Below are 27,157 nucleotides of genomic sequence, written 5' to 3'. Positions count from 1 at the left end.
CATTAAGGGAAATTGGAGTTTACCTTGGGAATGCGAAGCTGAGGCTGATTCAATATTCAAAATCCAATCACTAACTCACACTGACTGACTAAAGAATAAAAACCATACGATCATCTCAATAGGGGTAGTAAAAGCATTTGTTCAAATTCCACAGCATTCATGATAAAAACCTCAGCAAAGTAAGAATAGGAAGTAGCTTCCTCAAACTCAAAGAACATCTTAAAAACGTCCTCAGTTAACATCATAGTGGTGAAAGACTGAGTTGCTTCCCCTAAGACAACAAGTCAAAGATGTCCCCCTCACCATTTTAATTCAATGTTGTTCTAGAAGACCTAGCTGGACCCATAAGGCAAGAAAAAAAAAAAGGAAACAGATTGGAAGGGAAGAAAGACAAGCTTCTCTATTCAGAGACAACATGATTGCCTTAATTGAAAATCGTTATCAAATTTACCCAAGAAAAGCCACAATAACAAACAACTCAGTTGAGCAAGATAGCAGAATATAAAATCAATATTCAAAGGCAGTTCTATTTCTATATATTTGCAATGTCTGGTTGGAAATTTAGATTAAAATGCACCTACTATTCATGGTAGCCCCCCCAAACATAAAATAAGTATAAATCAAATAAAATATATGCCAAGAACAACAATTAAGGGAATAAAAGTGCCCTAAATAACTTGAGGATATGCCACATTAATTGATTCACTAGTAAAGTGTTGATGTTCTCCGAGTTGATTTATAGATTCAATATCTTTTCAATCAAAATCCCAGAAAGATTTTCTGTAGAAATTGACAAGCTAATTCTGAAATTTACGTGGAATAGCAAAGTAACTAGAATACAATTTTGAAAAGGTAAAAGAAAGTTGCAAGGCATATCCTATTTGATTTTAAGACCTATGGTTAAGCTACAGTAGCTAAGACAGTGTGGTATGAGTGAAGAGATAGACATAGATTGATGAAACAGAATAGAGTCCTGAATAAAACTACACACTATACGGTCAACTGAATTTTGTCAAAGATGCAAAAACAATTCATTGGAAAGAACCTGGTCTTTTCAAAAACATGGTGCTGGAACACTTGCAGATCTGTATGGAAAAAAAAAATAGTCTTGATCTAGACTTATACCATACACAAAAAAATAACTTTTTGAGGAATATACTAGAGGTGGAGCTTCATCCAGCTAAAGGGCTGATGGTGACCATGTAACATGTTTAATTTCAGATCTAAGACTAAAATGAGAGTTGAGTAAGGATGGAAGAATACTGTATAAATATATTTTCTGATAAAGTAGGAAGAAGGTAAGTAAGCATGGGAGAAGTGAGAGGGTTGGGGGGAGTAAGATAATACTGATTTTAGGAGAAAATCAGATACCATTTCATCTGATAGGCTGATAATAAAAGATTAAGAAAAATGGGACTCAGGGCACTATAAAAAGATATAAAAGTAACAACTAGAACATAAATAAGAAACTTCATAAATTATAAAAGAAATTATATGAAAGAGCAAAGAACCATATAGAACAAAAAAGTAAATATAATAAATATGTTGCACTGAAATAACAGAAGAGTGAAGAGGAAAACCCCTTTATGACAGTAGAATTCCAAATGATAACTGTAAAAGAAATGATGAAATTAGAAAATCACTATTTGGAACCACTACAGTCTGGATTGTTTCAGGCAGAAATTATTAATGGATGCTAAAACTTCTCAGCAAAAATGTTAATGAGGACCAAATATTACAGTCTTAAAGTATCTTCCCCCAAGATACTTCTGAATTACAAAAATATTAACTTTAGAGTGAGAAAATAGACAATATTTTTACATAAATGATAGTGAAATACAATGCTAGAAAGGTTTTGAAGGAAAATGTATAGCTTGAAATTAATATATTAGGAGAGAAAAGGTTGAAAATCAATTATCTAGCCTTCTTTTTCAGGAAGCTAGAAAAGAAGAGCAAAGCAAGTTAAACTCAGAGAAAAGAGGAAGGGAATAATGAGGAGCAGAAATTGATTAAATAGAAACAAATGGGGGCTGGCCCCGTGGCCGAGTGGTTAAGTTCACATGCTCCGGTTCAGTGGCCCAGGGTTTCGCTGGTTCGGATCCTGGGCGTGGACACGGCACTGCTCATCAGGCCACGCTGAGGCAGCATCCCACATGCCACAACTAGAAGGACCCACAACTAAAAACATATACAACTATGTATGGGGGGGCTTTGGGGAGAAAAAAGAAAAAATCTTAAAAAAAAAAAAGAAATGTACAACAGAAAGTAATACCACTAGCAGTCAGTACTTTGGTAAGATTAATAAAATTCATTTCTGATCAAGAAAAAGCAAGAAAGAGAAAAAGTACATTGCCAGTATCCAGAATGAAAATGCGGCTATCACAATAAATTTTACATGAAAATAAATGAATGATACATAAATTAATATAAAAGATAAATGAAAGTAAAAGAAGGTTAAGTAATAGGCAAACACATTTGACACTTTAGATGATATGGACAGATTCCTTGAAAAACACAGCTTAAAACTGACACAAGAAGAAACTGAAAAATTAATTATTCCTAAATCTATTGAAGACATTGAATCCAAAATTAAAAACCTTTCCACGAAGAAAGCTTGAAGCCTAGATGACTTCACTAGTAAATTCTTCCTGACATTTAAGAAATAATTGGAAGAAATAATTCCAATCCTATAAAAATTTCCAGAGAAGAGACAGAATACTTCCCAGTACTTTTTATGAGACTAGTGTAACTTTGGTGCCAAAATCCAGCAACATATTGGAAGAAATGAAAGTGTAGATGTAATTCTTTTTTATGAACAGAGATGCAAAAATCCTAAACAAAAAATTAGCAGACTGAATCTAGTGATATGTAAAAATCACATCATGATCAAATATGGCTTATTCTATTCATGCAAGAATGGTTTAATGTAAAAAAAAATCAGGGGGCTGCCCTGTGGCCGAGTGGTTAAGTTCCCGCACTCCGCTTAGCAGCCCAGGGTTTCACCGGTTCAGATCCTGGGCACCAACACGGCACTGCTCATCAGGCCATGTTGAGGCAGGGTCCCACGTGCCACAACTAGAAGGACCCACAACTAAAATATACAACCATGTACTGGGGGGATTTGGGGAGAAAACGCAAAAAAAAAGATTGGCAACAGTTGTTAGCTCAGGTGCCAATCTTCAAAAAAAAAAACATTCTAGAAAAAAAAAAATCAACCACTGTAATCCACCATCTTTTCAGATTAAAGGAGAAAAACCAACTCAAGAGATGTGGGGAAAAAAGTTGATGAAATTAAACAAGTATTCACTGCAAAATCTCTTAAAACTAGCAGTAGAGACCAACTTCTTTAATCTGATCAGGGGCATCTACAAAAGAAATCTACTGCAAACACTTACTGATGCAAAGACATCATGTTGTCCCCTCATGGTGAAGTATTTAATGCTCTCTCCTTGCACAAATAGGAAAAATTACAGCCATTACCTCTTGTATTCCACATTGAATAGTGGTGGTCCTAGGCAGTGCAATTTTTTTAAAGTGTATAGATTGGAAAGAAAGAAATAGAACTTGTCACCCCTACACGATATGTGCTTGGGAAAATCCAAAAGCATCCACAGATAAACTGTTAGCATTAATAAGTGAATTTATCATAATTACCAGATAGAATGTCAATATACAAAAATCAATTGCATTTCTATATATTAGAAAAACACTTAGAAAATAGGACTAAATGTACCATTGTCCATAGCATCAAAAACATTTAAATGGTTAGACCTATAAGTCTAAAGAGAGGTGTGAAAAGCTTCTGCACAGAAAACTACAAAGTATTGCTTGAAATTAAATAAATTGAGATCTAGTTCACATTCATGGATTGGAAGACTCAACATTGTTCTCAAACACTTCCCAAATTGATCTGTAGATTCAATGCAATCTCAAGTAAAGTCCTAATAGAAACAGTTTTGTGAAAATTAACAAGCTGATTCTAAAATTTATTTGGAAAGGCAAAGGGTAAATAATAGCCCAAAGAGGGAGAAAATTGAAGGATATACACTGAATATCAAGACTTAGACTATGATTAAAATAGTATAGTTTGTGTAAAGCTAGACAAATAAAAGAATGGAACAGATGAGAGAACCCAGAAACAGACCCAAACATGTACCATCATCTGATTTAAGACAAAAACTGCACTGCAATGTGTGGTGAAGATCCTCTTCAATACGTGGGCTGGTCATTGGATATTCATTTGGAAAAAAGGAAACACTGACACCCATTCCTCATACCATAGGTTAAAATTACCTCCAGATGAATTGTACACCTAAATGTAAAGGGGAAAAAATAGAACTTCTAGAAGGTTACATGGGGACAAAAACGTATGGCATTTGAGAAGGCAGAATTACTAAATAGAATATAAAAGTGTCAACCATAAAAGATAAATCTGATTTCATTAAACCAAGATTTTTTTCTAACGCCATATGTAAGAGAATGAAAACATGAGCTACTGTCTGGGAAAGATACTTTCATTATACAAATATGAAAACAACTTAGATCCAAAATTTATAAAGAACTCCTACAAATCAGAAAGAAAAAGTAAGACAAGCCAATATAAAACGGGCAAAGAACTTGAGCAAGCTTTTCACACAAAAGGGTAACCCAATGGACAATATGCATATAAAAATATGCTCATCATCCTTAGTCATTAGGGAATACAAATAAAAACCATGAGGATGTATCACTATATACCCTCCAGAATAGATTAAATGAAGACTGACAATATCAAGTATTGGCAAGGAAGTGGAGGAACTGGAACTCTCATATGTTGCTAGTGGGAGTGTAAATTTGTATAGTTTCTTTGGAACACTGTTTGGCAGTTTCTTTTAAAACTAAACATATGCCTATACTATAATTCAGCATTTTCACTCCTAGGTGTATACCCAAGAGAAATGAGTGCATGCGTACACTCTAAAATGTCACAAGAATATTCATGGCATCTTGTTGATGATATACGAACTGCAAACAATTCAAATACCCAATAGTTGAATGGAGAAACAAGTTGTGGTAGATTCAAACCATAGAATTCTACACCACAATGAAAAGTAATGAACTACTGATATATGCAACAACATGGATGAATCTTAGAACACTGTTCAGCAAAAGAAGCCAGACTCAAAAGAGTACATACATACTTTATACGAAATTTCAGAAAAGGCAAAATTAATCTATGGCAATGGACGCCAAAACAGTGATTGTCTTTGGGACATACTGACCGGAAGGGTCACAATAATGTCTGTTAGGGTGCTAAGAATATGCCCTCTCTTGATCTGAGTGTTGGTCTTCCATTTATATCAAGTGCAAAAACAGGCAAAGCTAATCTCTGGTGACTTAAATCAGAAGAGTACTTACCCTGGGGGGGTACTGACTGGAAAGGATGATGAGAAACCGTCAAGTGTGGCAATGACACAAGTATATACATATATTGAAAAAACAGAGGTATACCCTTAAGATTTGTATAACTTAAGATATGTAAGTTATACCTCAATAGAAAAAAATACAGAATCAAAATCATTAAGAACTTTCACAATGTACTTTCATTTTCTTGGACTTACATTTCTATTCAACTTTTCACATGTAATATTAAGCTAATTTTAAAATGGTTTTGGTTAAATATCTTTTTTAAACAATAAAAATACATAAATAGATTGATTTCTTCCTGCCCTACCTAGAGCAGGCAATCCACAACTCTTTTTGGAGGGGATGGATTCCTCAAATGCAGGGACTTACTCATCTCTGATGTCAGTGCCAAGCGTGGGCTGGAGCATAAGGAGCATCAGGAAAGTGTGCCGAGTAAGGACAGAATGTAGCTTACACTGAGACGTCCCGCCTCCCTCCCACCCTCCCATTCCCTGTGCTGCTGGATGACATGAAAACACAGATGACACCAGAGCCTTCTGCCTCCAGGAGGCGGTACTCATAGTAGAAAGCCTATGTCCCATAGGCAAGTGGGTCATGTTGAAAAAATAACACACACTTTCGAGCCAGATGAGTGTAGGTTAACTTTGAAACCACCCTCTACCAGTTATGTGACTCTAGACCAGTGACTTAACCTCCCTGATGGGCATCTTGTCATTTGGAAATGATGGCAAAATACCCAACTCACAGAGTCCTTATGTGTGCTGTCTGGCACACACGCTCAGTCAATAGTACTTGGCTCTGAGTCCCTGCCCCCACCCTGCACTTGACCCACGACCGAGGGAAAGAACATTTGCAGCAGGTGAAGGGGGCCTTATTGGGCCACACCACTGCCCAGCCACCTTTGAACGTGAGGCAAAAGGAAGAAATCAGTAATACTTGTCTTTTTAAATAATTTTGATATTTTGTTCATCGTGGATTCTCTGGCATCAATTTTTATTTTAAAAAATATTATTTATCTTGATTAATGAGTTTTTTGATGCCTCACTCGCCTCACCCTAGTCCAAGCCTTATTTGGAAAATAAAGTACTGTGGGACATGGCCTGGGCCTTGTAGACTGAGACTCCAGGGAGTGTTGGGCCCACCTACCTGCTGGGTCATTGCTCTGAGTGGTGAAGCTGGAACCCAGGGTGACGATGGAAGCACACCATGGGGGGCCCGGACCCTGACCCAGAGTGGGGCAGTGCAGGGCTTTCACCAGGGCAAGATCTTCAGGTGGATGTGCAACTTGTCAGTCATCTGAGTTTGTAAAAGAACACGGTCTAACCCTCCAGCAATGCTGTTGGTCCAAATAGCTTCTGTCACAGCAAAAAAAGGAGCCATTCCTAATGCGCTCTGGGTCAGTACATTGGGAGAGAGCTTAAAATAGAAGGTCCTGTTTTCCTGGTCCCTGCCCCCAACCACGTCTACTTCCCAGAAAGGAAGGATGGCTGAAGCAGTCTCGCGAGCTCTTGCTTATGTTCCCTCTGTCCTTCACAGAGTCCCACCCAGGACATCAGACTCCCTCTGTCTTTCTCTGTCAGGCATCTGTTTCCCAGGGTGTCCCCAGAAGACCACCGGCTCCTGGTAGTTCTGTGAACCCAGCCAAGAGACCCAAAGGACTGGGCTCCAACAGCTTGGAGCCCCTCAGTATGCAAACAGACATCTACCAATCTGACAAATCTCCCTAGAGGTACTCACCCAGGGGCCATCCAGAAGGCTCCACGGGGCAGTGTGGCCGAGGCAGGTACTCCCTCCGTAGAGCCCCTGGTGAGGAGGGCAATTCCCCAGAGGGAGGAAAGGGGTTCATGGTGAAGCAGAGGTTCTTAGGAGGCCAGTCTCCAGGGGCTGCCGGGCTTCCACGCATCAGGGATCTTAACAGATGTGTTCAGCTAAATTATAATGCTGAAAGTACAAGAATCACCAACAAATTTCTGAAAACGAAAAACAATAAGGGGGAATTTACCTTACCAGGTTTCTAACGTGTTAAAAATAAACAATGTACATAAGAAACACGATGATGATGAAGAAGATAGCACTTTTTGAGTATTAACTCGTTTAATTATCTCAATCCCACACAGATAGATGTCCTATCATTAGCCTCATTTTACCAAAGAGGAGAGAAGGTACAGAGAGGGTCAGTGACTTGCTCAAGGTCACACAGCTATTCAGTAATCGAACTAAGAGTCCACCCCAGGTAGCCGGGTCCAGGAGAGAACAGAAAATGTAGACAAAGCAGGTAAGTATGCTTTCGAATGTGTCCTGTGCTAATGACTGCATCTCCCGTTAGAGAGCAGGGAGGAAGAGAGCAGCCTGCAGTTACCACGGGCATCGGTTAATGAGATGTCGGCAGTACCTTTTGTTGGAAGATCAGGCCTCCATTAAAAGTGAACCTTTAGAACAGTTATTCCTGATTTAGAATACTTACAAATGGTTATGTGCTAAAGTTAAGACTAGGCTTTTGAGTCTGACGGTTCAAGGAGGCCACTTATTGGTGGAGGGCCTCTGGAAAGTGTTTTAAAATTCACTGTATCTATTCGTCCTTAGTAACAAGGGAATAACCATAGCTCAGAGGGGGATAGGGAGGCTCAAATAAGACAGTGTTTGTAAATAATAACATCTTACCTGGGACATGTTGAGTGTTTAGCAAATGGTAACCAAAAAGAGTAAATTATTTTATAATAATGAATTATGATCATAAAATTTGTTGAATTATATTTAAATTTAATTTAATAAGGTACATACTTTGACATTTTAGGTTCCACTGACTTTTAGAATTCATTGGTGCTTAATAGGTGGAAAGGACCAGGAATATTTTCCCTGAGCGCAGAGTGCATCCTAGAGCAGGGCCTACGGTGGCCCTCCCAGAGGGGCCCCTGTGAGGGGGTTTTGCTGCGGCGAGCCTGCTCCTGCCTCTTCACCCAGTCCGGGTGCCTTAGCCTCAGGACACTTGGTCATCGGGATTGCTTCCCCCAACCCTGGCGTCTATCTTTTCTCTTTCCACTCCTTGAAAAGAACTTTAAAAATAGAAAAAGAGAAAATTATCTTAAAAAAAATTTTTTTTTTTGAGGAAGATTAGCTCTGAGCTAACATCTGCTGCCAATCCTCCTCTTTTTGCTGAGGAAGGCTGGCCCTGAGCTAACATCCACGCCCATCTTCCTCTACTTTATATGTGGGATGCCTGCCACAGCATGGTGTGCCAAGCGGTGCCACATCCGCACCCAGGATGTGAACACGCAAATCCCGGGCCGCCGAAGTGGAATGTGTGCACTTAACCGCTGTGCCACTGGGCTGGCCCCGAAATTATCTTTTTTAAAATTAGAAAACATAAATAAGCAAAAGGAAGAAAATTAAAATGCCTAATACAAATAATAAACGGGGGCCGGCCTGTGGCCTAGTGGGTAAGTTTGGCACACTCCACTTTGGTGGCCTGGGTTCCAATCCGGCTGGATACCTATACCACTCACCAAAAGCCATGCTGTGGCGGCTACCCACATACAAAATAGAGGAAGACTGGCACAGATATTAGCTCAGGGCAAATCTTCCTCAGAAAAAAAAATAATAATAAAGCAATAATTCTATCACCCAGGGGCAACCAGGGTTTACCAGTGAGGCCTCCATCACTTTACATGTGTTCTTTCCAGAGGGGGTCCTATCACTCAAACTGTCTTGTAACAGCTGTTTTACTGTACAATGTGTTGTGATCACCGCTTGGGTCAGGCAGCGTTCTTCCTCAGCATAATTACTAATAACCTTCCAGGAGCCCATCCTCTTTCCCGAGTGTAATTTATTTATCGAATCTTCCACCAGACGCTTGGATAGTTCCCAGATTCTCACTTGAACAAACGCTGAAATGTTTATCTTTTTGCTGAAGTCTTTTGCATAAGCTTATGCATAAGCTTTGACGGCAGAGAATTTTTTTGTTTCCAATAAGACCTTGACCACCCTTTAAAAACCAACTTGAAGGTCTCTTGGTCTCTCATTTCTAGAGCACCTTCCAGCTTTCTGTGTAAAACAACTCACAAAACTGAACTGCACGAGGGGAGAGGCTGGGCTGCCCGAGCCAGGTCGCTGGCGGTTTAGCGACGTCCCATCCGTCTTCTGACCAGGGCAGCGGGCCCACCCTGCTCGCGAAGGTCTCTCCATCACGCCCTGGAGGTCGGCCCCTGGGGGCTCTGGCCGCTCTCAGGGCCCCGCTTCGTGGCGCCCCCTCCTGGGCGCCGCGGCCCCGCGGGTCTGGATCCGAGCCCCATGCGCTCTCCAGGGGCCTCCGACCCGGTCTCCTAGGGTCCGGGTGTGAAGGCACCCTCCTCCCGCGGGGTCGGGGTGGGGTGCGGGTCTCAGAGAGCACGGGATGGGTGTCTGCGTCACGGCCGCGACCCCACTCGGGCTTAGGCTTCGCTGTGCACCAGGACGTGTGGCGCGGGGTTAGCCAGGGGTCACAGCTTCTTCCTGCCCCCACCCCCCCCCCCCCCCCCGCAGGGGAGTGGGAGTCGCGCAGCCCTCTCCTCCACCGCCGGCCTGTCTCCGCAGCCCACGACCCCCAGGACCCCCGCCCCGGTCCTGCTGGGGCCTGAGGACGGGCGGAGCCAAGCTTCACAGCGCCTCGGAACCCCCCCCCCCGCCCAGCCCCCCGCGAACCTTTGGGATCCCCTGCAGTCCCTCGGATCGCACAGACCCTCAGAACCCTGGGGCCTCCCGAACCTCTCCGATCCCCTGCAGCCCCCGGGATCCCACAGACCGCAGGAACCCTTGGCCCCGCAGAACCTCTCGGCTGCCCCAGAACCCGCCCCAACCCTCCAGACCCCCCGGCCTCAAGCGCGCGGGGGAGAAGGCCCCGAGGTCCGGGTCGCCGGGTGGGGCCCTCGCTGGGATTGGCCGCGTCCTCGATACTTTGTAGCGACCTCGCCTTCCTCGCTGCCCGGCCGCCGCCGCGGCGCCTCCTCCCGAGGTGCGGGCCGAGCACGTGCGCGCCGAGCGCGGAAGTGGGGAGAGGGCGCGGGCGAGGGTGAGTCGGGGGCGCGGGGCGGGGGGCGCGGGGCTGGGGGCCTGGGTGGGCCCCGCGGCGCCGAGAGCGGAGCCGCCGGGGCAGACATCTCGGCCTCCGCGGGGGAGCATCGCCCCGAAAGGTACGCGGGCTCCAGGCCAGGGCCAGGCGGGGGGTGCCTGAGTCAGGCCGCCCGGCAGAGCCACCTGTCCCCGCTCGTCACCCCCGTCCCTGCCCAGGGCCGGATGCCCTCAGTGTCCGGGGTACCCCCCAGGAACCCACTTACTTCCTGAACTCCTGGGTCTGGTCTGCATGGACCTGGCCCTTAGCCTCCTTCCCGCCCTCTCTGGAGCCGGTGGGGGGTCGGCCCTGGAAGAACCTGGGGTCCTGAGAGGAGCCCTTCTCTCGCCGCGTGATTGAAGCCCTGGAGCCTCTGCCCCCTCGGGGGACGCGGGGTGCGGGACCTCCTGCCCGGCGGGACGGGGAGAAACGCGGGGCCCCGAGTCAGGATTCGGTGACACGGCACTAAAGCTGGGAAGTGGCTGCATAGACGGGAGCGCGGCCCCCTGGACCGGACAGGAGGGGCGGGGCTGAAAGAACTGGAAGCTGAGGCCAGCTCTTGTCAGGGGGCGCTCACGGGCCGGTCCCCAGCATCCTGGCACGCAGATTCTCACCACCTTTGCGGAAAGCAGTTTGGCAGCCTGTACTAAACACGGAGAGGTCCTATAGCACTGCCCTTAACCTCGCTCCCAGGGGTCTGTTCCATAGAAGGAAGAGTAATGGCGAACCAAAGGTGTTATGTTTGAAAAACCAGTGTCTAGCCTGCTGCCTCAGTTCCACGGGTAGGGAGGTGTTTAAACGAGCTACGGCGCCTCCTTTCACGGGATGCTCTGCAGGTCCGTGCGTGTGGACTAGGAAGTATGCTGTGGTACTAGCCAGAGTAAGTGTAGGCATAAGCAGTCTCTCTCTGCTGCTAGAAATTGGCGCATGTACACATAGTCAGATTGGTATAAAAAAGGAAAATTCACAAAGCCTTCGAGTCCAACTTGCCATAGCTTACACGTGTGGGGGGGGGGGCAGAGTAGATGGACCATAGCAGAGTGGGATTTGGGGATGTAATGGATCAGTACTCCCTGCTTGGACACTGAAGCCAGCCCGCTGGGGTCCCCACTCTGGACCTTGAGGGTTGCCACCCCTCTCAGCCTTGTCTTCGCCTGGCAGAGGGGAACAGCTCAGTTTGAAGGTGGAGGTGCCTCCCCTCAGTGGAACCAGGCACAGGGAGGCCCAGCAGTCTTCATTCCTCTACATAGTTTTTTTTTTTTTTAATTTGTGGCATTAGGGCAACCTTTAAATCTTTGTGTTTTTCAAATACAAGTTTTGGTTTTTTTTTTTTTTTTTCCAAGATTAAAACAGCTAAAACCAGGTGGTGCTGCTCCTGCTCCCTCAGGCCCCATGGCCCCTCTTTGCAGGAATGCAAACAGTCTGCCCAGGGCACCTCCTGAGTGCTCTGTGAGGCCTTGGCATCCATCTGGCAAAGGCCGGGGAAATCTGATGACCCTAACGTCCACAGTCCCTGCCCTACTGGGCCCCAAGAAGGAGAGATACAGAATGTGATTACCTTGTGTGTAAGAACATGGCGGATGTCAGAGGACCTGGGTGGGGCCTGTGGGAATTCCCGGGGCACTGGGAATCCATGGAAGGTCCAGAGGAGTGAGGGGGGACTGCTGTAGTGATGGCACCTGGCTCAGTCTGGGCACACAACCAGGGACTAACAGGAAATTTTGGTGAGCCTCTGATGCCCCCCGCCTTTTCCGGGGTGAGTTCTTACTATTGCCATGTTACAAGGGCCTGTGGCAGGAGGGACCTTGTGGGGTTGGTCTGAAGATTGACGCATCAGCCTGTGGTGAGTGCTGGCTGTTGTCATGACTGCCCTCTTGTTTGCAGAGGGGCCCAACCTGACTCGGGATGCAGAGCTTCCTGAACCTGCTGAGGGGGAGTGAGGGCTCCGGCCCTCCCTTGGCAGAGCTGGTGACCCTCGCAGGCAGGCTGTGCCGTGACCTCCAGGATGACCCCGCCCAGGTGCAGCCCTTGGTCTCAGCCCTGCTGGACAGCCAGCTCCGCCTGTACTTGCTGGACAACGCGGATGTGGCCCTGGTGTGCGCCCGCGTGCTGGCCCAGCAGGAGCAGCACCAGGACGCCTGCCGGCTGCTGGAGGTAGGACTGGTCTCGGGGGGTGCACAGAGACAGGCAGCTGCTGCCATCCCACACGATGGGAATGCCTGGAAGTCAGCAACAGCCTGGCGAGGGGTGCTGTGCACCGAGTGGGGTGGTCCACTCTCACTTGACTAAGTCTGACTAGGCTGGTAGTATCCACTTGTCGAGACCAAAGTATCCACTTGTCGAATCCATATGGAGTGGGGGTCCTGGCTTGGAGAACTGGCATCTAAGTCAGCGAGACAGACAGTCAGACCCAGATCTCAGCCCCTTAGCTGCAGGTCGGCCATCAAGAACTTTGACAGGAAAAGTCTTTGTCACTCATCTGGTGGTACTTGGAACCTCAACTCATTTGACCTCAAAACCTGACCTGCATTGATGTGAAGCTATTTATGGTCTTTATTTATTCCCTTAATGTGACTGTGGTACATCTGGCTTCCTAAATACTGGTATGTTTGATTCTGCGGTGCTGCCTGCCCCAGATTACACTGGTGCGGTGCATACTATGTAGTACATACCAGTACTTCCTAAAATCTGAGAAGTTCTGAATTCCAAAATACTTCTGGCTCAAAGGTTTTCAAATAAGGGATTTATGGGCGAGTTTTTCCCTCTTTCACCCCATATTACAGTCCATGCTGAGTTTACAAGATACTCAATTCTTTCCAGTTCTTTTTATTTCCACTCCTCACCCCCCCCAAGCCATGTGATGTCCTCTTGACCACTCTCCCTATGTCCTCTCCTGCTCCCTTGATCTGTTCCTCACCTATCAGCCAGAGGGAGTTTTAAAACTGCAGATGGGACCACGGTGTGCGCTTACCTGCGATCTGAGTCTGCCTGCTCCACAGGCTCATCTCCAGACTCAGCCCCGGCTTCCTCCACAGTGACTGTGCCAGCTTCCTTGCTGTTCCTAGAACACCTGAGATATTTCTTTGTCTCAGGACCTTTGCATGTGCCATTCCCTCTGCCAGAGGCTGGTGCTTGGCTCTTTGTGTGGCTGGTGCCTTCTTACCTTTCTGGTTTCTTCTTTAAAGGTCACCCTGTCTAGGCACTGCTCCCTTATTCTCCAGTACAGCCCCTCGTTCCTCCCTCTGTTGCTCCTTCCTCAGTTCATAATTAGAAGCCTATTTATTTGTCAGCCTGTGTTTCGTGTGCCTCCTGGTTCTGTACCGCAGGCCCCATTGATGGAGGAGCCGCCTTGGTTTGGCTCATTACAGGATTCTCAACACCCAACGTGACACATGCAACATAAGAGGGGCTTGGTTTTTCAAATCCATCAAAATAAATGGATGAAGTGAACAAACAAGGGAACACACAGCTGGAGTCGTAATACCTGCTGTGAAGGCAGTCGGTGATGAAGTGTGTGAATGACACCAGCGATGAAAACTCCCAGGAGAGGGTACAAACTCAGTCAGGATGATCCAGAAGTCTCTGAGGAGGTGACGTGTGGCTGAGACCTGAGTGATATGATGGGCCACCACACCAAGAAAGGGCATCTTTGGCTCAGGGCCAAGTCCCGTGGGCAGGGAGGGTCCCGTATGGGTTCCTTGACCTGTGCCCTCGGCCAATGGCTGCATCCAGGCTGGAGATGGCAAGCCGCAGCCCAGCACAGTGGGTTTTGTCTGATGCTGTGGAGAGAAAGCTAGATGATTCCCAGTACCTCCCTCCACAAGATGGTTCTGGGAACACTGGAGTTAAAGGCAAGAACCACACACACTGACCACAGGGTCTGTGTCCCAGGGGAGGCCAGTGCTGGGTGTCCTTGGCCATCTCCAAAGTCTGGGCATAGGAATAAGTCACAGTGGATCGGTGAGCTGTCACCGGGCACAGACCTGGACCCCTCCATCCCACTTGGCTCAGAATGCGCTCGCTGAGCACCTAGGGGCTCAGCCCTGCTTGGTGGGAGAAAAAGGTCATTCACGTAAGACATGGGTCAATCTTCAGACCCTCAAATCTGACTGTGTGGTTCTAATCGCAGCTCTGCCTCTCTGTTCTGTGTGGCCACAGGCCAGTTACTGGCCTTCCCCTTGCCTCGTGCCCCTCACCTGTAGGGAGTGACTGAGAGCTGTGCCGACCTCATGTGCTTCGTGGGAGGGTTGAAGGGCAGAGGTGAGTGGGTGGCCGGTGGGGCCACCAGGGTCACTATGGAACCTGGTGGGGATTGGCATGCTGGTCATATGGCTCCTGCCCTTATGGCTTGGCGCATCAATGAGCAGCTCCTCCCAGGGTCAGGTTGGGTCAGATGCCAGTACTTCAGGGTGGGCGAGGGTGGCCAGGTCTCAGGAGGCTTTCTCGGTAGGGTTGCCGGGTGCCAGGAGGCAGCCAGGAGCTGGTGCAGCTCTGGAATGACATTCACTACCGTCTAGTCATGAAGAGGCTGGGTGTGGCCACGCTGACCCCGGTGCAGAAGTTCCGCTGCAGGAAGAGGTACACTGCTGGCCTTCATTTGTGCTTATTCTCTGCGGCTCCCAAGGGATGTGCTGTCCAAAACCACAGAAGGGCTGAGGCGAGATAGAGGAAGGGAGATCAGGGCCAGAAAAGTCAGATGAAGCAGTAACAGTCAAAAGGTAACAGGCTCACCTGCTGCCAGCGTGCCCGACTCGGAGCCATGCTCTCCACCTCTCAGCCGGCCGTGGCCTATTCCTGCCTGCACCTCTGGGGCAAGGAGAGCCAGCCGTTCCCAGGAGCGAGGCAGAGTTCCAGCTGTAGCAGGAGCCACTGCCCACCAGTGAGGCCTCCAGGGAGGGAGTCAGTGAGTGGGCACCTCACCTCACTCTCGTCTTGTCTCCTCCTCCCGTGGGAGCCACCCAGCACATGTGCCTCAGGGCATCTAGTCCCCACTGTCAGGCTCTGCAGGTGGCCCAGCCTGAATTCCAGCACTGCCCCTCAGGGCTGCAGGACCTTTTAAAGAGAGATAAAGATGAGAGTGCTGCAAGCATTAGATGAGATACATGCCTGGCATGTGATGGATGCTGAACAGATGTTAATACTAATTACCACCATGACCATTTTCAGCACTGAGTAAGCAGTGTGACTACTAATTATTATTATTACTGTCATTACCAGTCATGGATGAGGAAACTGAGGCATAGAAAGGTTAGTAACTTGCCTAAGGTTGCATACGGGAGAGATGCAAACCCAGCACTCCAGCCCAGACACTGAGATGGTAGAGCCTTTGTTGTTGATCTTGGGTGTTCCCCACTGGCCAGGAGGGGCTTCAGATCTTGCTTTGAGCTCCTGACAGCTCAAGCGGCAGAGGATTCCTGAGCCATGAGCCCTGGTTGATGGCCTGGTTACTGGGAGAAAAAGAGATGGATTTCTTTTGGACCAGATAGAGTGAGATATGTCCTGGAAGCCTGGAAGCTAATCAGCATTGGGGTCTTCAGGGATGCAATCATGTCCCTCCATTTGGTGCTGACGGCCTGCCAGAGTGCAATTTAGCAAAGTCAATGATTTGGGGACCAGCATGCAGAGTTTGTGGAGAGGTCCCTGATTGCTGGGTGCCACTGGAGGTGTTGGTGATATAGACTGGGGCCTGCTCTCCTGGAGCTGACGTTGGGTGTGGATGATGGACTGTAGACAAGGAAACAAGGGAGGTCCCATAATTCAGAGTGAGGAGCGCTAGACGGAGAATGCATTCAGAAGAGGACTGTGACTCATTGCTCCTTTGCTCTGGGGAAGGGGCTGCAGCACAGGTCTGTCCCAGCTTTGGAGGAGAGGCCTGAGCACAGACGGCAGTCCCTGGGGTCATAAAGAGGGAGTGACATGGGAGTTACAGCAAATGCTCAGTGCAGGAGCAGAGGCAGGAAGTTCTTGGCATCTCTGGGAGTGGCCAGAGAGGGGTTGTGTCGGGACAGATTTTGGAGTATTTGCTGATGCGTTGGATGTATTGGAGGAGGTAAGACAGAATGAAGCTGGACTCCAGGGCTCCTGGCTTGACTGGCTGGAACGTGGTGGTTTGTCACCGAGATACACAGCATGTGGGCTGGGGCAAGATCTGGAGAGTCGGGGACCGAGCTCCATTTGGTTTGTGGGTGTGTGGCATGTATTTTTGACATCCATGGGGATTTGTTCAGTTGGTGTTTGGATATCAAGTTTTGTATGGATAGGTGCTATTTGTTTATATGTCACTTTTTTCTTTTGGAAAAATTCAAATATACACAACAGTAAAGAGAATAGCATAAGCAACCTCAACATTCTCATCATCCAGTTTCAACAGTTATTGGCCATTGGTTAGCTTTGGCATCTCAGTGAGTGGTCCTGGAAACCCTGGTGAGACCGCTGTGAGAGTGTGGAGCACAGTACGGGCTGAGCTGACGCTGGGCCCCTCCCTTGTTCAGGGGACAGACCCCTGGGCTTTGTAGCACACAGCCAGGCAAGGAGGAGTGGCTAGTGAGACGTGAGGCAGTCCAGGGAGCGTGGTGTTTGGGAGCACATGAACTGCATCCAGGAGAAGGGGTGTCTGTAACCACCTCCTCACTGTCCTCATCCAGGAACCCACCGCCCCCCTCCCTCTGTCCGGGCGGCCTGAAGAGCCGGAACTTTCCCAGAGAGGTTCGCCAGAAGCTGCATGATTTCGCTTCGGGAGTGAGCGCTAACCCCAGTAAGGCTGAGCGGGTAAGAGCCGACAAGAGGGAGGCCAGCTAACCCTCCCCTTAGCTGCCACTCCATCCTTAAGGGACCCTCCACCCTCAGTTGTCCCCTCACCCTTAGGTGACACTCCACTCTTAGGGGACACCATCGTTAGGAGACACCACCACCCTTAGGTGACAGTCCCTTAGGCAACACCAGCCTTACCCCCGCCCCCGGCCTCCCGAGTGGTCTGTCTGCCGGGGCGCTGGTGGTCTCCGCCTCTCCTTGAACTCTCATGGGGACAGGAGCTCGTTGGCGTGCAGCCCCTGGCCGTCCAGCCTGCAGACGTAAAGCCTTTTGTTTCCTCACGTGGGGTCATAATATCCCCAGTCGGTGCGGCTTCAACAGATGTTCACTGAACACCCACTGCGGCCAGGCCCGGGTACCAGGGTGAGAAGAGTCGAGTATCTGCCTCCGTGGAGCTTCCCGCGTCTGGCAGGCAGATGGCCGCGGAGCCCAGTGCCTGCCGAGGCTCGTGGGCGCCGTCCCCGGTCCCTGAAAGGAGGAGGGATGCGCGGGGTGGGGTAAGGTCGCGAGAAGAGGCCAGGTGGGCAGGCGGGAATTTTGCGGGGTTCAGAAATCTGGGCCCGCTCTTTTCACCGGCGTCTTTGCGCTGTCTAATCAGCGCGGCTCTTCTGTGTTTGCTCCACCCACTTCTCTCCCCATCCAATCAGCAGAGCTTTCCCAAGTGATCGCTCCGCCCACTTCCGGTACTTGTCAAATCAAGAGGGCTCGCCTTTTGCTTGCTCCACCTACGTTGTTCCCTGTCCAGTCAGCAGAGCTGTCCTAGCGATCGCCCCTCCCGCGTCTCCCTACTGTCCAATCGGCATGGTTCTCCTAGTAGTCACCCCGCCCACCTTTCTCAGCCCTCCAATCCAGCGCTCTGCGCCGTGGGCAGTGGACGGCTGGGGGTGGGGCTGTTTCTTGAGAAGGTTGAAGGCGCAGTGTGCTCGAGGCGATCGCGGGCCGGCGCGCCCACGTGGTCTGGGTGCTGGCGGCGGGAAGCTCCGGCTCCGCCGGTCCTGCCCGAGCCCCCCTTCTCTGGGTGGCCGTCTGCGGGGGCCGTCGGCGCCCGCCCGCTCTCTGTCCCCGGTCCGCGGAGAGCCTTCCCCGTGGGGCCGCCGGGAGCGGGTCTAGAGGCCGTGTCGTTCGGGCAGGAGAGGCTGGCCTCGGAGACGAGCCTGAGCGCGGAGCAGGTCTACAACTGGTTCGCCAATTACCGGCGGCGCCAGCGGGCCCTTCTCCAGCGCGCGGAGCCAGCCCCGGACGTGGCCGCAGACGCCGGCGCGGGGGCGAGGGGCCCGGTCGCCCCGCGGCCGTCAAGTTGCCCCGACCTGGGTTCCGGACGTGGGGACCGGCCTCTGTGGTCAGGTGAGTGGCCCGAGGGCCCCAGCACCCTCTCAGGTCTGGGGCCAGGCCTAGGTAGGGTCCCTCTGGTGCAGGGGCAGTCCCCCCACCCCAGTCTGCACGTTCGGCTTTCAGCCTGTCCGGAGTGAGACCGCTGAAGCAGAGGCTCGGATTGGGCTCAGGGTGGGCCCAGGCGGGGCTGCGGCCGCCCTTTCGCGTTTAGAGGTTACTTTGGGGCCAGGGCCACAAGTCAGTGAGTAGACTTAGGAAGTGAGCCAAACATCAGGCTTTAGGGTGTCCTGGGTTCAGATCAAGGGACAAACAAAGAATTTTGGGATGCTTGGGTGGCGACACCGTTTTCAGGCCAGCGGGGCTGCTCTTAACCTCCTGGGCAGGCGGCTGGGGCTCGAGCATCGCAGAGCCCCGCTCCCATCTGATTGGCTTTCAGGAGGACGCGAAGAAAATGGGCCTGTACAGTCCCCGGAGACCACCCAAGAGCCGTGGGAGCCGCTGGCCCTGTCCCTGGACTTTTCTGGAGATGAGACTATGCCAAAGCCACTGGCTTCCAGGTACTGCCATTCCCACAGGCTGTGTGACCATCTCTTTGTTCAGCTCCCCCATCCTCGGTCAGAGACCTGGCCTGGCGTGGAATTGCTGGGGCACACACTGGGACCAGGTCAGTGACAGCTGAGCGCAGACAGCTGTGACCCCAGGGTAGTGGGGCCACTGGCAAGGAACCTACTTCAGGGACCTGCACACTTCTTCCTTGGAGCCTGTTTCACAGCCTGGCTTCATGTATATTTTGGAGAATGGAGAAGACAGACTAGGAAAATGTGCAGATCTGCCTCCTGAAGGCAAGTTCAGCTGTCTTTGTGGTTTGTCTATTTCTAGTATTTTCTGTGGTTTGTATTTCTTGAGTTCCTCCTATCTACCAGGCACTGTCCAAATGCTTTCCCTTGCTCTACAAGGCACAAACCTGGTGCAAGGGTAAGGCAAGTGCCGGCCAGCAGCAGGACTAGGGGCCAGGCCCAGGCTTGTGTAACCATCAAGCTGTGCACTCTTTTTCTACTTAGTGCTGTGATATCAGCTTCTCTTGTGACAGTACTGGGGCCTGGCACCTCACATCCAGGCTGGCTCTGCCCTGGTGTGTGACCTCAGACAGATTCCTGTAACCTCACAGTGCCTCGCTTCTTTCACCTGTGAAATGGGGCTAGCGATAGGACCTGCCCTGCAGGTTGTTGATAAGATTATAGGGGTGGTGGTAGGGAGATGTTGACAAAAGACAAGGGCACTATCGGAGACACAGTGAGCATTTGTGGAATGTTAATTCTTTAAATTATTATCAACTGCTGCCTCATACTCCTTTAGATAGTCATTATCTATTCATTCCACTGTTAGGCTTAGCCTATTCATTTTCAGCTTTCAATATTGTTGAACAATGCTTTATTGAAGGTCCTTGTACATAAACTGCTAACGTATCATAGGTTTCCAGTAATAGTGTTCTTTAGGTGTCTCTAGAACCCTTGCAGCTACAGGGAGAACAGTGAAGGCAGCGTGACTAGGGATGTGCTGGGTGATTAGGGATGTCAGTTGCTGAACTGATTCAGGAACCCAGATTTCCAAACTGGGCTGGAGTCTCCTCCCAGGCCCCACTGCCCTGGCCTGAGGAGCCTCTGCCCACCAAGGGATGGTGTCCACTGTGTTCCCCAGGTCTCTGCAGGGTGCTGAAATATACCAGGAGGGGCCTGGCCACGGTCCTGCCAGTCTCCCCACCGTCTGCCCTGGCTCTGGCCTCTGCCCTCTGGCTGCCAGCAGTGACATGCTGGACCCCTCGCTGGCTGCCCCTGAGTCATGGCTGATGTCCCTTGCACTGGCGTCCTCCAAGGAAGTTTCCTTCCAGACTGGGCAGCTGGTCCACGGTCACGGGCTGGACTTCATGATGCGCCCTGCAGATGCTGCCGTGTCTGTGTCCATCGCTGCCCTCAGTGAGCCCAGCCCCACAGGTGGGTCCACTCCAGACAGACCATGAGTTTCTGCACCAGACGCTACAGCTACTTGTGTCTCATTTGAGGGGGCAGAAGTGCGCAAGGGTCAGAACTTTCTGCTTGAATCCCATGCGTTTGATTCAGGTCAGAACTTTCCACTTGATCCCACAACCAGTGCAGTTAGAACAGAAGCTCGTCCTGCAAACATCCCAGATACTTCTCGTTATTTTATTTTGCAAAATAAGATATACACGTCTGGAAAATAAGACAGTGAGGAAAGAGCTAATGAAATGAACCAGCTGCCACCCCTGCACTTTCCAGTCTAGTCCACCTCTCTCGCCGTCCCCGTGGCTGCAGCTGAGGAGAGCTGAGCTGCTTAGCTCTCCCTCCTCCACTCATCTCGTTTCATGGTGCAAATATTTTAATTTCTCTCTTAGTTATCATAGTAGATATAAACACCTTTAAAGAATACATGTTTAGATATGTATTTCATCCACCAAATACAGTAACATCTTGTGACATCCCACTGAGCTAACATCTGTTGCCAATCTTCCTCTTTTTGCTTTAGGAAGATTGGCCCTGAGCTAAGCTCTGTGCCAGTCTTCTTCTATTTTGTATGTGAGTCGCCGCCACAGCATGGCTTGACAAGTGGTGGAGGTCCAAGCCTGGAATCCGAACCAGTGAGCCCAGGCCACTGAAGTGGAGTGCTCCAGGCTTAACCACTGTGCCACAGGGCTCACCCCAACATCCCACCTTTTAGTGAGGATATTGGCACTATGAAGTCAGCCTTTCACCAAGATTTCCTAGTCTTCTATGGTAATATATATGTTGTCTTAGAGTTTCCAGTTGCCTTTTTTTCTTACATTGTCTGCTTTTATCACATCCGTCAGTCCCCTCTGAAGACTTGCTGCTGGGAGCGCTCCTTCCCCATTGAGTGATGTCTCCCTGGGTCTGGGACGGAGCTGTCATCCCAGAGCTCATTGAATCGCTTCCCTGGGTTTGCTCCAGTGTTTCCTGAATTGCAGATCTTGTTCTTTCTTGACTCCTGTTAAATTGGAGAATGCCTTCAATTAACTTTGCAAGAAAGGGTGCCTGTAAGATAAATTTTCTGAGTCCTTTCATGTTCTGAAATTGTCTTTTATCTGCCCTCACATTTGATTAACAGTTTGCTAGGGACAGAATTCTGAGTTTAAAATACTGTTTCCCTTCGCACTTTGAAGGCATCATGTCAGCGTGGCGTCCAGTGTTGTGGAGAAGTCACACTTTCCCTGGTGCTTACTCCTTTACAGGTTGCCTGGGTTTTCTTTCCTGGAGTTTTTTTTTTTAAGTCTTGGCGTTCTGAAATTTCATAGTGATGGTCCTAGGTGTGAGTTTTTTTAAATTCGCTGTGCTGTTAAGCCTTTCAATTTAAAGAACAAGAGAACAAGTTCTCCTTTAAGCTGTGTGCATTTGTTATAATATTCTTTGATAGTTTCTTTGATAATTTTCTCCCTCCATGTTCTCAGTTTTCTTTTTAGAGCCCGGACGTTATTTGGATGTTGGAAATCCTAGACCAATCTCCCCAAATGCTTTTTTTTCTTATATTTTACTTTCCTTTTTATTGTATGTGTTTTTGGTTTTCATTTATTTGTGAGGTTTTTTGCTGAGGAAGATTTGCCCTGAGCTAACATCTGCTGCCACTCTTCCTCTTTTTGTATGTGAGTGACTGCCGCAGCCTGGCCAGTGATGGACGAGTGGTGTAGGTCCACGCCCAGGAACCGAACCTGGGCCACCAAAGTGGAGTGCACCGAACTTAACCACTAGGCCACTGGGGCTGACCCTGGGGGAGTATTTCTTAAACTCTATCTTCCAGTATTTTATTTTGTTTTAACACCTTTGTTTTGACAGTTATATATTCTAAGAAAATTCTAAGCTGTCATCTCTGAATTTTCCTTTCTTAATAGATCTTGTTACTTTTTATAGATGCAATATCTTATATTTCTCTGAGTATCTTAATTAGATGTTTCAAAAAACTATGCTATGTTGTCTGAAGGCAGGAGTATTGGGGCCATGGATGTTGGCCTTTCCTTACATAGGGCAGGTGAGGGGCCACAGAGAGGAAGGAACCTGGGGACTCGTCTTCTGGGGCAGCTTTTCAGTGTGACCACATTGGTCTTTCGTTTCTTGCTGCCCATTTTTTTTTCGCTCTCAGAGACTCATATTTGCTTGTCCGTATTTGCTGACAAGGCTGGAGTGGGGACACTCAGGGGCCGACTGGCACTGGGACGAGGGGAGCTGGTCTTCACACCAGGTGCGGCCTCTGGGCAGGGTGGTGCTCTCTGGGAATTGGCGAGCTTCCCTGCCGACTGCCTGAGCACCAGGACGGAGCCTGCTCACCCTCACTGCTCCCTCCCTCCCTTGAGGCTCGTCAGCCCCTGCCCTGCGTTCACATGCCCTACCATCATGGGACTGTACTTGTCCCTGAGTCTGCAGGACTGGACACACCCAGCTGCTAATTACCCCCCCATCGTGACGCTCCCTTTGTTCTTAGCTTGTGGCTTTTTACTTCTCTTTCTTTTGATGAAGAAACTATAACCCATTGGTCTATTATGTTTAAACCAGAAATGTTCAAATTAGCACTTGAGCTGTGTTTCATGTGCCTCACATTATCTCTAGAGTTCTGCAGGAAGGAGGACACAGCAGAAAGTGGAGGTAGAGTCACATAGCAAATGGCCAGGAAGGCTCCCTGGTCTGAGAAGATTTGGGCAGCTGGCCGGCAGGAGGGAGGGCAGTGTGAGCCTGACCTGCTCGCCTGTGATTCTGGCTCTGAGGTCAGGGACTCTTAGGTTAGGTTTACCACCTGGTAGGCCCAGCGCAGAAAAGAACCTTCCTTCTCAGCTCACTTTGCTCCTAAATGTCTGTCAACCCAGAACTGATCAAATCCACAGTGGCTTGTCTTTAAAAGTGTAAGGCATTCTGAGATATTCTCTGAAACGTCTTAAGTTGAGAGAGTGAAATGAGGTAGTGACACCTTGCACCTCAGTGAAATCATGGTGAAACCTAAGAGAAAAGCTAAAAATGAAAACAGCCAAGGGCTGGCAGCCCAGCCTTTGATGAACCAGCACGAGAGATCCTGAGAGAAGTGGACTGTGCCCGCCCCGTCCTCAATGGCAGCAGCGGTGTGGGCAGATGTGAGTTCCCAGTGTTTGCTGCTGGGGGCCGGTGTGAGGTCTGGAATGACAAAGGAAAATTGGAAGTCAGCAAAATTTGACTTCGTTTTGGTCTCTGGAAGCCTGAGGAGGCCACTGAGGTCAGCAGTAGTGGCTGTTCCCTTCTCGGAGAAGGAGGCTGAGGCCTGGGGCTGGGAGGCTGGACGCTGCCTCTCTGGGCAGGTCTTGGTCAGGCTGCATGTGGGCTGTGCTAGCTCCTCCCAGCATTGGGATATGAAATTTCTTCCCATTCAGGATTTGCGGCCCCGCCCAGTGGCAATCCCCAGAGCATGTACCTGGAGGAGTGTCCAGGCACGAGTGGTGGCCAAGCAGAACGACAGGAGGGCAGCTTCCTGGTGACACAGCCACCACCACCGGCTCCTGAATTCATCCTCACCCAGAGGTAAGCCCCACACAGCCACCGGGCTCTGGCGAAACTTTCTGCGGTTTCTTTTTCTGTGGTAAGGGTAGTAGCTGGTTTATAGACTCACCGTCTCAGACGGTGCAGATTGAGTCCCTTCCTTCTCGGTTTCTGGACACTACACAGTTCCCCTGGCCTGCATCTACCAAAAGAAGAGGGTGGTTTTCCCCTTAGACAGAAGAACACCTGCAAACATCAGAGCAGACATGGGCCTCCATCTGGGGATGCTGTTCAGGCCTCGCTTCTTCCCTAAGATCTCCCTGGTCCCCAGCAGCCTCTTTCTAGCATTTTCTTTTTCTCAGACAAAGGATTTCAGAGTTTCTGAGCAGCATAAAGATCCTGATTTTATATTCCACGTTGTGGTTTTGAAGGGGCTTGGAAGGGCTTGAACAGCCTACGTGCTATGGACTGTGGTCTGTGGGGACCAGGACAACAGGCCAGGAGACTGCAGAGGCAGAGAGGAGGGACGGAGGAGCGTGACAGGTCCTCTGGTGGAAAGGGACTCTCCGTAGGGGCCACCAGGACCAGGTCCCCAGGGTTCAGGGTCTCCCTAATCTGGGAGCTGAAGGCCAGGTGCCTAGTGAGGGGAGAATTACAGGGGACTTGCCAGAGGCAGGGGGCAGTCCCCCGGCACAGGCTCTGCTGAAACAGCCAGACGGCGAGAAAGTCCAGGCCGGGCAGATGGACTCGCTTCTCCATTTGTGACCGGGAGCCGTGACGGAGCACATTGCACCACAGGGTCCCCTCGTGGCTTGCTTGGCCTTCACTGGCCGTCCCACCCTTGGACTCTGATGCCCCAGCCCATCTTTGCTCTGATCTGATGACCTTGATTTTTTCTTTAAAAACAGCTTCATTGAGGTGTAATTGTATACAGTAAACCAGCATGTTTAGATGGTACAAATGATGGTTTTCTGAAACCATAACGGTGCTGAAGGTCATGAGCCACGTAGGTCGTTCCCACCCCCCTCAACCCTCCACCCCCAGGACCACGGATCTAATTTTTTTAGCTGCATTTTCCAGAATTTTGTATGGACGAAATCAGACAGTAGGTACCCTTTTTCAGTCTGGCTCCTCTCGCTTGGCCTTGCTGCTTTGAGGTTCACCCCTGGAGCTGCGTGTACCCGCAGTTCTCCCTCTTACTGCTGAGTCCTGTTCACTGAGGTGGAGGGACCACAGTTTGTCGACCCTTCAGCTGTTGGCGGCCTTTTGGGAGTTCCAGTTTTGGCTGCTGTGAGCACTCCTGGACACGTGTCAGTCTGCATGTTTGCCGTCATGTCCCTGGGCACGTGTACACCTAGGAGTGGACTGGCTGGCCTTTGCCTTTTTTGAGGAACTGCCACTGTTGCCCTGAGTGGCTGCACCTGTCACCTTTCCTGCTCTCCCTGCTCCTCCCCCTGATTTGGTCCTAATGGCCTCTTGTCTCCTTTACATCCCAGGCCTGTCCCTTCTTTGTGGCCTTTCTTCCTTCACGTTTGTGCTTCCTGTCCCCTTCTCTGTGAGTCTGCTCTGACATGCTCTCTGACCCACCTGAGCCACCTGCTCGAGGTGTCACACCGGCCCCTCGAGCAGCCTGCATACCTGAGGGCCCTGCGGGAGGAGACAGTTTCTGAAGAGTGTCCAGTGCCTGCAAGGGCTCCTGATGTGCACAGAGCTCTCAGGTCATGTTGTCCAGTAAGTGGACAGTGTGACCTGGTACTCCCTTGAAACGGCCCAGCCATGACATGTCCCTTTTCCAGCCCCCCAGAGCTGACACCGGCCCCGTCCACCTTCCTTGGCCCTGTGTCCGCCACGGAGCTGAGCCAGCCCCTGCCCTCCAGCCAGGTGAGGCCCTCCTGTGACCGTGGGTTTCCCTCCTAAGTACTGGATCCTCAGCTGGTGCCTTTGGAGTGAGTAAATCAGGCAGAGATGAGCAGGCGGCAGGGATGCCTCGAGGCTGGACGAGTGGAATGGGAGCTGCAGGGCAGGTGTCTGGGGCAGTGTTTCTTACTGAGTCCAGAGGTGGTGCGTCCCAGGGTCAGAGGTGCCCCGGTGGGAAGGCGGGGCCAGGCAGAGTGTGCCTCCATGTATAACGCTATGTTGGCTTTCCAGGTGCAGTGGCCCGATGGCCAGGCCTCCAGCGATGCCTTCTGGGGAGCCAGGGTGCTACTTGAGCTCTCAGGGGGCAGCCTGGGCTGAGCTGCCCCTCGGGAGCCCAGCCACTGCCCCAGGGGAGCAGGTGTAACATCCAGCCGTTCAACACAAGTTAGAGAGTTTTATCCAGACTGAAAAAAGGAGGTCCCCCAGAGTTCCCTTGGGGTTCTGCTGAGAAGCACTGAGGGCTGTGTAGCCCCTTGCCATGTTCGAATAGTTTGGTTGTCAGAGGAAGCATTTGAGAAATGTTCATGAGATGAGGAGTGAATGGTGGGTCTGCTCCCCTCAGGCCGCGCAGATCACAGGGTCCAGCTCCTGGGCAGGTTCTGAGCAGTGGGGCCTTTCTAGAGAGAGGAAGATGTGCCACTGCTGGCCGCCTCCCCCTGTCCTGTGACAGGCTAAACTCCCCCAAGTTAACTTGGTGAGTGAGGCCTGGGCAGCGTTCTGACATTTCTGTGTCTGGGGAGCTTCTACCAAGAGGTGGAAGTGGCTGCAGATGGGCCAGGCGGGGTGGGCCAGGGTGCACGTCCCTCAGATTGTCATCCATTTTGTTTGCCAGACAGATGTTGTATTCAATTAAAGTTTATGTTCTGATCTCCCCCTTTTTATTCACTTACTTATGTCCTGGACACCCACCCCCGTCAGTCGCTGGCCAGCATTTCACAGCGTGCGTGTGCAGTAACCGATGCATCAGTAGCATTGTTTCTAATGTCTCCATTGTGTAAGGAGACTTCTCCGCCATCTGCTTTTTATCTAGTTATTTTGTTGTGGGAACAAGGAATTGCCCTGGTGGTGAAATGGTTCTGCCCAAGCC

The 27,157-nt window shown here is 49.9% G+C and overlaps 1 protein-coding gene across 1 annotated transcript in view; it reads left to right on the top strand.

Moving 5' to 3' along the window:
• The window catches only part of ZNF268 (zinc finger protein 268), a 59,114-nt gene extending 32,726 nt beyond the window's left edge, over positions 1 to 26,388 (top strand). Inside the window, exons 2-10 of the mRNA XM_046639099.1 lie at positions 12,374 to 12,643; positions 14,940 to 15,067; positions 17,134 to 17,257; positions 18,430 to 18,643; positions 19,068 to 19,188; positions 20,330 to 20,622; positions 24,048 to 24,195; positions 25,950 to 26,034; positions 26,302 to 26,388. Of these exons, the coding sequence (XP_046495055.1) occupies positions 12,395 to 12,643; positions 14,940 to 15,067; positions 17,134 to 17,257; positions 18,430 to 18,643; positions 19,068 to 19,188; positions 20,330 to 20,622; positions 24,048 to 24,195; positions 25,950 to 26,034; positions 26,302 to 26,388 (1,449 nt within the window). The 5' untranslated portion in view covers positions 12,374 to 12,394. The remainder of the gene's footprint in view (positions 1 to 12,373; positions 12,644 to 14,939; positions 15,068 to 17,133; positions 17,258 to 18,429; positions 18,644 to 19,067; positions 19,189 to 20,329; positions 20,623 to 24,047; positions 24,196 to 25,949; positions 26,035 to 26,301) is intronic.
• The last annotated feature ends 769 nt before the right edge of the window (positions 26,389 to 27,157 follow it).

The sequence above is a fragment of the Equus quagga genome, chromosome 15, assembly GCF_021613505.1.
Source record: "Equus quagga isolate Etosha38 chromosome 15, UCLA_HA_Equagga_1.0, whole genome shotgun sequence".
NCBI classification, from domain to species: domain Eukaryota; kingdom Metazoa; phylum Chordata; class Mammalia; order Perissodactyla; family Equidae; genus Equus; species Equus quagga.
Note: the sequence above shows the minus strand (reverse complement) of the source record. Positions and strands in the feature narration are given on the sequence as shown.